Source organism: Triturus cristatus, chromosome 10 (genome assembly GCF_964204655.1).
Source record: "Triturus cristatus chromosome 10, aTriCri1.1, whole genome shotgun sequence".
Lineage (NCBI taxonomy): Eukaryota > Metazoa > Chordata > Amphibia > Caudata > Salamandridae > Triturus > Triturus cristatus.
The window spans coordinates 1,176,664,071-1,176,675,438 of record NC_140593.1 but is presented as its reverse complement, the minus strand read 5'-3'; the positions used below and the strand labels follow the sequence as shown (position 1 = coordinate 1,176,675,438).

At 42.0% G+C, this 11,368-nt stretch overlaps 1 protein-coding gene across 1 annotated transcript; it reads left to right on the top strand.

Moving 5' to 3' along the window:
• Positions 1-8,305: 8,305 nt before the first annotated feature.
• LOC146796929 (olfactory receptor 2K2-like) lies at positions 8,306-9,268 on the top strand. The gene has a single exon (XM_085631454.1). The coding sequence runs from the start codon at positions 8,306-8,308 to the stop codon at positions 9,266-9,268; it is 963 nt and encodes a 320-aa protein (XP_085487580.1).
• The last annotated feature ends 2,100 nt before the right edge of the window (positions 9,269-11,368 follow it).

Here is an 11,368-nt window from a genome sequence, read left to right as displayed (position 1 = left end):
ACTCAGTCACTTTTGAGCCCATGCTGCGTCAAAACCCTGCGCCTGCCTGAAGCAGGCGTAAGGATTGACGCAGCATTGTGAAGATAGGTCCCCCCAAAGCATTGCTGGAGCTGCGTCGCGCTTGCGACGCAACTCCAGCAATGCGCCACTTTTACGGCACAGATGCGTCACGCATCTGTGCCGTTTTTGCCCCATGGTGCGGCGCATCCATGGTGGCGGAGCTGTGGCGCAAAATAACTGGCGCATCCCTGCTGATATGCAGGGATGCGTCAGTTATTATAAATCTGCCCCCATGTTTTTAGTTAAGAACTTGTTCAACCTTTTTTTTTTGCAAAGAGCCTGTTACCAGTTTTGCTTCCCGAGCACTATAAATACCAGGCTACAAACTTTATGCTCTCAGTGTATCAACCCCAGTACAATGGAGGGCTGACCCAGCCCGCTTGTATGCTAACCTATGGTTTGTAGTTTGCACGCAGGTCCCGTATATTGGTGGAATCTCTGAATAAAAAAGGTGAGGATATGGATAGCCACCCCTTTTACCTGTATGACGATCACACAGTGAACTACCTCGAATAGAGCCTGTGATGAGGCTATATAGTTAGGGAATGTATTTTTTAACCTGTGCATCGTGTTGTATTCTCTGAGTGTGTGTTCACATGTAAGCCCTAATGTGTGTGCTGTTCCAGTTAGTATTTTAGGTATTATCTACTAGGTTTTAACCCACAGCACACGTACATGCCACTTTGTGCTTAACTAGCAGGTAATGTTAAAATGCCTCTCAATGGCATGTCTTTACCCATTTCACGAGGATAAAACGCTGAGTCAGCCCTTCTGGGATTCAAACTTGTTACATCCAGATCTAGACAATAAGAACTTTTTGGTCCAGCTTACCAGCGTTTCTTTGACAGTGTTTGATTATTAAAACAGTGTATTTGTGATGGTTGATTCTGGTGCTTTGTGTGTATTGCCAAATTATTACTGTATTTGCACTCTGAATATTTATGTGTTCAATATTTTTCACCATGTCTATGTGTTCAGGAGCATTTTGCTACCTTTGCATTTACACATCTGCGTGCACCTTTTGTCTATGTAAAGTGTGTCCTTCTTGGGGGCATTAGATTACCCATTCAAATGCATATGTTTTTCTCCACAGAATATGTCCTTTGTTTCATTGAAATGTATTGTAAATGTATTTTCAGTTAGATAGCACTTTAGTGAACACAGTTGTTTTTGGAGTCATATTAGCATCTCCCCTTAATGTGTTTCATTCAGCAGTAAATGTAGTTTTTGCCGAAATCTGCAATCCATGTTTAAACTTCCTCAGTTCAATTGGTGATTTTACAAACAGTTGATTATGTAATCTTTACATTTCACTAGTGCCATCACTAGCTATACGGTTGTGGTCCAACCTCCAAAACCAGTGAACAAACTAGAGAGCAAATCCAGCTGCATTGTGTTGGACCTGGCCCTTTCTGCAGGGTCATTTCCAAATACTTTGCCTCACTCCTCCTATTCTTGCTGAATTCGTTTTTGTTGGCCTTAGGACTCTGCACACCTTACCACTGATAACCAGTGCTAAAAATCTTGTGTTCTTTCCTTAAAAGATTGTAACGTTTTCTTAACCCATTTGACATTTATTTTACCTGTAGGTTCTAGTAAAAAGGTCCTATGTATACCCAGGGCCTGTACATTAAAAACTACTAGTGGGTCTGCAGCACTGATTGTGCCACCTACTAAAGTAGCCCTTTTTAAAATGTCTCAGGGCTGCCTATGCAGTTTGTTTGTGCCTTTTTAAAGTGCTATTTTGACCTAGCAAAATAAACCTTTCGCCAGGCCTAAACATTCCTTTTTAATATATGTAAGTCACCCCTAGGTTAGGCGCTGGACAGCCCTGAGGGAAGGGTGCAGTGCATTTAAAACTTTGGACATGTACATCTAACTTTTACATGTCCTGGTAGTGAAAAACTCTTACATTCATTTTTCACTACTGCAAGGCCTACCTCTTCCATCGGATAACATTGGAGTTCCCATATTACATTTGATAAGCTGTAACTTTCAAATGGGTAAATTAATCAGTTCATTGTTTATGTCTTTGGAATTCTATTGAAAAATCAATTTTTATGGTGAAGTCAGATTTTAAATTACAATTTTGAAAATGCTACTTTTGGAAAGTTGGCATTTTCCTGCCTTAGCCATTTAGTGCCTATAACCTGTCTCTGGGTCACATGACTGGGTGTAGCTGACAGTTGGGGTTTGTGTATTCCTCCTAGGATGTGTCCTAACTCCACACAAAGGGCTGCATACCCCCAGTAGTTAGAGTGGTTTCAGGGAAGACAGGAAGCCTGTGGACTTCAAAAGGAAGCCCTTAGATGTCAGACACCAAACTTGAGAACATCTGTGGACACTCTGCCAGGAAGAAAGACTGCTGTGCAGTTGAAAGGACTGCCACTTTACTGGATGGCTGCTTTGAATGACTGCTGCCCTGCTGTGCTGACCTTCTGCCTGCTGCCTCTTGCCTGGGTGAGAAGGACTGGACCTGCATCTGTTGAACCCAGGACCCCAGAGTGACTTCAAGGGCTAGTTGACTGGCCTCCTAACTAGAGCCTCAGGGACTGAAGGCTCTAATCACCTTGAACCCAGCACATGGACTCTGCCATCTGTGAGTCTGTAATATCTATAGCTGTGATGTCATGGCTAACTGGGGGTTCTGTCATTTCCTTGGTGATGGAGTGTCCATGCTTGAAACAGGTGGACATTCCCTGGAAGCTGTTTAGATGAGCGGTAATAAACCTCTTGTTTTCTCCTCTTAAACCGTGTTGGTGGTCACTTCAATTGGCGACGAGGATGGGATAAGAGGTTTGTGATCCGTCAATAGCTTGAAAGATCTACCACACAGGAAGCTTTTGAACCTCTCAATTGCCCAACAACAAGCTAGAAGCTCTCTTTCAATAACCGAATAGTGTTTCTCACTGGGACGTAATGAACGAGATATGAAGCCAACTGTATGTTCGCCATTACCATCCATTTGTGTCAACATACCACCGAGACCATCAAGACTAGCATCCACTGACACAATAGATTCTGAAGAAGGATCAAACGGAGTCAAAATTTTGCAGGAACCAAGTTCACTCCTAATATTGTCAAAGTCAGTTTGACAACTTTGATCCCATACAAACACAGATCCTCTCTTCAATAGTTCACGAAGGTGAGCTGTTCTGGCAGAAAAATTTGAAATAAATTTAGATCAGTTTTGTCTTCTTCTGTAGAGAAAGTTGAGGAAAAGGTGCATTCTCATGTACTCAATAAAAGCAATGCTAAGGATAGCATTTCTGATCTCTCTGGACAGAGTTATCATAAAGAAGAGTGGTCTCACAAAATCAAGGTGGGTGATTGGGTCAAGATAAAGATTCCACATAATGTACCCAAGGGTTTATCTAAATTCAGTAAACCCATGTGTGTTGATATGGTTTCGCGGTATGCTGTGAGAGTTGATGGTGGAATGTAACTAGGATTTACAGAATTCCTGACAAGGTTGTGCATCAAATGGGATTGAAAGATAACATCTTTCCTTCTCTTAATAATTCTTCTTTTGAGGTTGGGAAGATTGGATTGAGTGGAAGAAGTTCATCTGGTGATAATTCATCACAAGATAAGTCTACCTCAATGGTGAGGAGGAGCACCCGTATGAGATTTATTCCCAAACGTATGGATTTATAGAATGCAGTAGTCATTCTAATTATTATGTTGATGAGACTTTTCTTTAGTATTGTTATGGTCTTGTATTGGCATATGGTTTCCTTTTCATGCTATTTATTGTTTCTATTTTTGCTTTAAGTTTTCTTTTGTTTGTTTTTTGTTTTCAATTATTGTGTTTCTGTAAAGAAGGGAGATATTGTAATATCTATAGCTGTGATGTCATGGCTAACTGGGGGTTCTGTCATTTCCTTGGTGATGGAATGTCCATGCTTGAAACAGGTGGACATTCCCTGGAAGCTGTTTAGATGAGCGGTAATAAACCTCTTGTTTTCTCCTCTTAAACCGTGTTGGTTCACTTCAGAGTCCTACCCTGACAAATGGTGCTAACCAGTCCTGAACCCTTGGAGATGAGATTGTAAGTTTCAGCCCATCTGTGGACCCAGCAGAACTGACACAATCTCCACTGCTGTGTGGTGCAATCCTGAGCAGAACCAACGAATTGCCTCTGCTGCGAGGATTCTCTGAGCACAAGGACTCCGCATCGACCTTGCAGCCCGCAATGGAAACGCCCATGTGCCAAGCTTCCCCAAAGCAGGCCCTCTCATCGCCAATCTCTCGTCGATGGTAACCACGATGATGACCCATGTTCTCACATTGCAGACTCACAGGTCCTCGAAACAGACACACCACCTTTTTCATGTGACTCTGCATTAAAAGCCCTCATTGATAGAATCCACGACGACAATGCAGGACCTCACATCTCATCTTAGCAGCTCCTTGGATCCTATGCATCCTCGAAGTGGGACTTCGCAATGCTCAGCAACCAGGATCTAAGGCACTCTTGTTCAGAGGGCCTATCCTGGTAACCGTTGTCCATTGTGGTTCGCCTAATTTTGAGACTTTGTTCGGGTCTGGTGCAACTAGATATCCATAGTTGGTTTGTTTTGCTTTTTATTACTATTTTCACTGAAATATTTAACATTGCAGATCTACAGTTTTACTGATTAGATTAATCTTGTTTTATTCATAAAAGTTAATCTATTAGTCTACTTTAAGGGTCGAGTTATAAGTCTGGCAGTCCGAGGACCGCCAGACCTGTGGTGGTGCAGTGGTGGCAGTTTTGCGACTGCCAATTTATGACTGTAGTGGTCGAGCCGCGTTGGGACCGCTGAGTCCACCAGGGAATGGTGGCACGGCAGTACAGAGGCATCTATTAGCTTTCCAGGACTCTAGTGATCATACCAAACATATTACGACTTTTATCACTGCCACTGATTTCATGGAGGTCTTTGTTTCATGAAAACAATGGCGGTGAGGAAAGAAAGGGGGCCCTGCAGGGCCCTCTTGTGCCTCACGCCTTGTGGATGCACACCGGGGGGCACAACATCTGCCCCCCTGTGTGCTTGCACAGAGGTTCCAGCACAGCATGGACTTTTCAGTCCATTCCGTGCTGGAACTTCCTTTGATGTTCCTATTGTGGTGCATATTTTATGGGCACCGTCATGGGAACGGCAAAGGAAATGCAAAAAAAAAGTCATTTTAGGGTGAGCGGCCCTCACATGGGTGGCGGTGTGGCTGTGTGGTTGTGCTGTGGTGGGGCGGTCCCACTGCTGCACTGTCAAACTTGTAATCAGGCCCTTAGTGTGGGATCCTTTGGTGGTGTGTTTTCACTGTGTGACTGTTTGAAGTGTTGCCCAAATACTTTACACATTGCCTCAAAGTTAAGGCTGACTGACCTGTGCCAAGCAACCAGGGGGCTGAGCACAGGTTACTTTGGAGTTTGCGTGTGTCTTCACTCTGACAAGGATTGCAGTTTCTGCTTGAGTAGGGTTTTATCCCCTCAACTACCAATCCAATGTTTTACACATTTCATATGAAGCTCTTTTGTGAGATCACTTTTATTTTTGTCTCAATGTATGTGCCCGGTCATTTACATATTCTGATGTTCCTCTGACCATCATAGGCACAATCTGGTAATTAGAATGTCAAATTCCATGGTATCTAGGCCATCAAGCAGGAGCTCCATAGTAGAATGCAGTGTCATCAGATGAACTTTCTCTTGGACTTTAGGTTCTGTACCGTAAGGCTTTTGTCGATTTCTGTATTTTTTTGCTATTACTGTTTGTGAGGAGAAAGGTGTATTATGCTTCGGGATCTGGGTTTTACCGTAAACATTTTGTGACATTTTCATTTGTATTCATCAATATCTTTTTTTCTCATTTCATATGTATTAATCCACATTTATTGTGTGGTTCATGTAAAACATGAAACTGCAATGACTACATCTCCATGTTTAATGAACCTATAAATGTTTACAGTACAATTCAGTCATCTGAAATCATTTGCATTCTAGAACTGATTAAACAGCTTTATTGCTGCAGCTATTTATGCTTTATTAGGAAATCTTTTTTTCCTCTTTTTTTAACTCCCATACCTGTCCATCTGCACAGCTTTTGACCTAGCCAGCAGGAATGACAGTAGAATTGTATAAAAGTAAACCAATTTTGTGCATTCTTCCATATTTAAAAAATAAATGCAGGCATCATAATAGATTGTTTCTGAGTGTATTTATCTGTAAAAATCAGTTGAAGCAGAATACTGGAGGGTGAATTATACTCCTGGTTTAAACTTCGGCAGGGGTTCGCATTCCCTTGTGTCTTTTTCCAGTCATGGATGAATCGGAATGTTTAGGTGAGTTCCGAAAATGAATGCTTTTGCCTAATTTTGAGCTTTGATGGCAACATGGATGGTGCAGCCCACCATCGTTTTTGGCAATATGCAGTTAAAATAAATAGATGTTGCAGATAGGATTGTACACCCTTTAAGATCAAAGCCTCTTCTAAAACTCCAAGAGTTAGCTTCTGGGAAGGAGTACCTATGTCTTTATTCAAAATTGCTCCTGTTTATAAGCCTGCATGAAGGTCAACAAGTTGCTACATTTTCATTTTTCTATTTCCATTGGGAAGCATACAACAGTTTTTAAAATAGGTAATTAGAGATTGAACAGTCACTAATAGATGTATGTATTTATGTGCATTGTAACTGAAAATCGCTCACATAAAATTATATTTCTTTAAAGAGTCTTACATTTTACTATTCATGGATATTTTAGCTTTGGAACTCCAATATGGATGTAATTGTATAATAGAACATTGGAATGTTGGGAGCTCCATTGAAAACAATGGAGCGCTCCGGGCTTATAATGGCTGGTATAAGCCCGGAGCACCAACATTCCAATGTGTCTCTTTGTTCACAGCTCTGGCTGTGAACAAAGACTTCAGGGAGCCTGAGGGGATTTCAATCCTCTCATGCTCCCTGAAGGCTTTGTTTTGTTAGAACATTCTTCCCTCTAGTGGCAGAATGTTCTAATAGCCATATAGCCCTTCGTAGCAGGGCTATACCGGCTTTTAAAGTCCCTCTGCTTTGTTAAAGTCCCTCGCCTTCGGCTCGGGCCTTTAACGCTGCAGCGGGCCTTTAACAGCCGGTATAGCCCGCTACGGCGGGCTATAAGCTATATGAGAACACTGGAACGTTGGAAGCTCTATTGAAAACAGTGGAGTGCTCTAGGCTTATAATGGCTGGTATAAGCCAGAGCCAACATTCCAATGCTTCTTTGTGGCTGTGAACAAAAGCTTCAGGGAGCCTGAGGGGATTTCAATCCCCTCGCGCTCCCTGAAACCTTAGTTTAATTTGTTAGAACATTCTGCCCTCTAGTGGCAGAATGTTCTAATAGCCTTATAGCCCTTCGTAGCTGGGCTATACCGGCAATTAACGTCCCGCTGCCTTATTAAAGTCCCTCGCCTTCGGCTCGAGCCTTCAACGCTGCAGTGGGCCTTTAATAGCCGGTATAGCCCGCTACGGCAGGCAATAAGGCTATATTAAGGCAACATACTTTGATTAGAGTATGTAGGATATTTTACATTGATTTCGTCTCATCCTTTATGTTTTGGGGATAATACAAGGAACGAGGAAGCAATGATGTTTTCTCCATTATTGTCAGTGGCGGCTCCTCTGCTAAGGCAGAGGAGCATCGCCACAGTGCTTTAGGAGCAGCACAGAGGAAAAATAAAATGATAATAACAGAATGTTATTATCATTTCACTTTTAGTATTGCGCTTGCAATTGCAGGTTAGGTTGGGGCAGTGCTGGGCTCCCTTGACCCAGAGGGAGGAGGAGTGGTGGCTGCCAAACTTTCATGCACAGTTTGCATGCTCTCCACCGGCTATATTGCACAGCCTGGGTGGAGAACATTCCGATATTCCCGGTCTTCTTCTAAGTGCGGAACCATGGCACTCAGACCGATCACAACGCTGCTTTCAGCAGCGTCTTGACTGGCTATGGGAGTCTGGAAGCCTGGGTGCTTCCTGTTCCTGCTCCCTGCATCGGGATTTGGCGGCGGCTGAAGAACAGCAGGTAAGTTTTATTTTTTCACTTTTTTTCTAACCCCCATACCTCTCCCCGCCCCACCACCAATCCTTACAAGTCACCACTGATCACTGCATCAATTTCTAAAAGGACTAATACAACTAGGGCCAGATTACACCAGTCTAAATAATTGTCCATTAATATAGAACTTTCATTCTTTTGCAGATAACCGAATGATAAATACATGGACTGTGCCAATCAGTCCTTTGTTACCACCTTCATCCTGGAGGGATTTTCTGAATTTAGCCCGCAGCTGCAGTACATCATTTTCATGATCCTCCTTCTGGTCTACATTGCGTCTTTGACGGGCAATATGATGATCATTATCCTAGTATCAGTTGAATCCATCCTCCAAACACCAATGTACTTTTTTCTCCGCAACCTGTCTTTATTAGAAATTATGTACATCTCCATCACAGTACCAAGGTCGCTATTTGGCTTCCACCCAAGTGCAGCTAAAATTTCTTCTGTGTCCTGTGCTCTACAGATGTTTCTGTTTTCTTCAATGGGATCCACAGAGTGCCTTTTTCTTGCAATGATGGCGTATGACAGATATGTAGCCATTTGTAACCCTCTACGATACAGTCTGATCATGAGGCCAAGAAAATGTACTACTTTGATGATTGTTTCTTGGTTGTGGGGGGCAGTTATATCAACAGTCCTGACCGGGTTCACCTTCAGTTTGCCATACTGTGGGTCTAATGTAATCAACCACTTCTACTGTGACATAACAGCAGTGATGAGTACGGCCTCCACAGATACCTTCAAGAATGAGGTTGGATTGTTTGCTGCTGCCATGGTTGTTGGTATTTGCCCCTTAACGCTGATAATTTTTTCATACATGAGTATCCTTTCCACCATCCTCAGGATAAAGAGTGCAGATGGGAGACGTAGGGCCTTCTCCACCTGCGGCTCTCACCTCTTTTCGCTCACCCTGTTCTACGGCACCAGCATGTGCATGTATCTCCGGATCGGGCCCAGTGACTTCCAAGATCGCGACAAGATGTTGGCCCTTCTCTACACTGTGGTGACACCCATGCTGAACCCAGTGATCTACAGTCTTAGAAACCAGGATGTTAAGGATGGTATGACTAGACTCACCAGAAAAATTCCTTGCTGCCAACAACACATGCAGAATAGCCCATAGAACAGCAGGAGAAAGCTATTTTGAAATATCATTAAAATACTTTCTGGATTGTAAAGTGACATTTCCACAATAATGTTCTGCTATTACATTTTTTACCCTTAATTCCGCTTTTTCCTGGGTTCTACTAACCATCACAAGTACACCATGGCAGAAATTAAAAGAACTCGGAAAAATGATGTGTTTTGCTAAATGGCTCTGCCTCCAACATCAGGGTGTTGCATGCTGATTGGTGTATGACATATGTATAGGCAATATCTAACAGAGAGATTTTTATCCACACACCATGCAGGTGTTGTCAGTACTGTACACTCACATTATTGTGCTTGTTTTATCTCAAACCTGTCATAGAGCATATCAGGATTACACCCAGTGATTGACAGTGGGCACACAATCTCTCTACCCATGAGCAATTATAGAATTAAAATTTAAAAATAGCATGATGATCATTCTTGATAAAGACAGGTACTGATAACAAAATACTGGAAACACGCTTGTATAAGAAACATGTACCTGATTAAATGTATATGATTATTTTAATCAGAAAATGTGAATAAATAGTAATATTAGAAAAATTCAATGTTAAAAATATTCAACATTTTAATAATTAGCTTTATGGAAACATCCCATTAGTTCTAGGACAATGATGTAGTTGTGGCCCTGTGATGGAGATTTTCCGGACCATATATGCTCGATGAGTAAGGTGAGTATTAATATCTTGCTGCATAAGTAACACAAGCTTATGGTATTTCCTTATTTATTAATTCAGTTGCACTTTATATAGGGTGTACCAGACCCAGCAGCGAACCAGTACACTTCACATTGCTTAATTAATGTATACCTTAAAACATTGAGGGAATGAGGTGTGGGATGTCATTAAGAGGGTTCATCAATGGTAGTAGCAAAAGGTGTAGGAGTCCCAAATAGTCATATTGTTACTGTAATCATACTTCCACAACAGCCCAGACCCTGTATGACCTCCTGGGGAAATCCAAAAGGCAGCTTCTCATAACTGGAAGCAGTTATGAAAGAGAAAAGTTTAATGCACTTTATTGAAAATCATGTGTGAGGGGTTGGTTCTCACAGCTGGAGGGATGAAATTTCATATCTTAGAACCACTGTCCAAACAAGATTGGTTCGGAGATTGTTCTCTTCGAAGGAGTTGGGTAATATGTGAGATTTGAACTTCTGAGCTATTTGGATCCATCTGCTTGGTCACATTGGAGATCAATCTGACCCAGGATTAGTGTTCATCTGTGTAGAGACTTGTTGGTAGTACACACTAGTTTGAATTGACTTCTGGCTTCAATAAGGAGCTAATTGAGAGAGATCAGTATGTGGGAGCTGTGGACCGAAACCCAGGATTCTGCTGAGTTGAGTGTTGCTCTTACTGGTGGTAGATATATTTTAAAGATGCCGGTCAAAAAGGCATTACTAATGCTGAATTTTGTTAGAACTAGATATTGGACTTTAGTCTTGAAATCGTCGGCTCGGATGAGTGATTGATTTTCCAGAATAGTCTGCTTTGGCACTGCACTCTCCTTGCCAGAGCATTTATGCGTGCATGAAGATTTAGGTTCTTGCTCATGGTGTAGACCAGTGGTTAGTTTGTATAGACCTTGTCCTGTGTTGAGGTAAGTGGCACTGTGTTGGAGTGATACTGTGTTGAGGTGACATAAAGACAAATTCTGCAGTTCAGTTTTGATTGGGCAGATATCTTAAGCGGGAATGAAGAACTTGATATTCCGAAGGAGTCTGTTTTGATGCTGTGCACTTCTTGCCAGGGCATTGATGTTTACATGAAGGTTTCTGTTTAATGTCAATTGCCAGTTTTATATGTTGTGATTGATTTGAAAGGAATTACATAACTCAGGATCAGACTGAACCCTCACAACCCTTTCATTCTTTCAGAATGTTTGAGAGAGAAGCATCGTAAACAAGTGTAGGCTCACTAGAATGCAGGATTCACCCTTGTCATGATTTGATTATCTCTTCACATTTGGAAGTTACACTAATAAAATGTGATAAGGCAACTCAAATGTTATCCTACGAGAGGGGTAGTAGGCTTCACAGTAGTGAAAATCCCATTTGGGAGTTTTTCCC

Coding starts and splice junctions, on each gene's coding strand:
- LOC146796929 (XM_085631454.1), top strand. CDS start 8,306: ATGGACTGTGCCAATCAGTCCTTTGTTACCACCTTCATCCTGGAGGGA.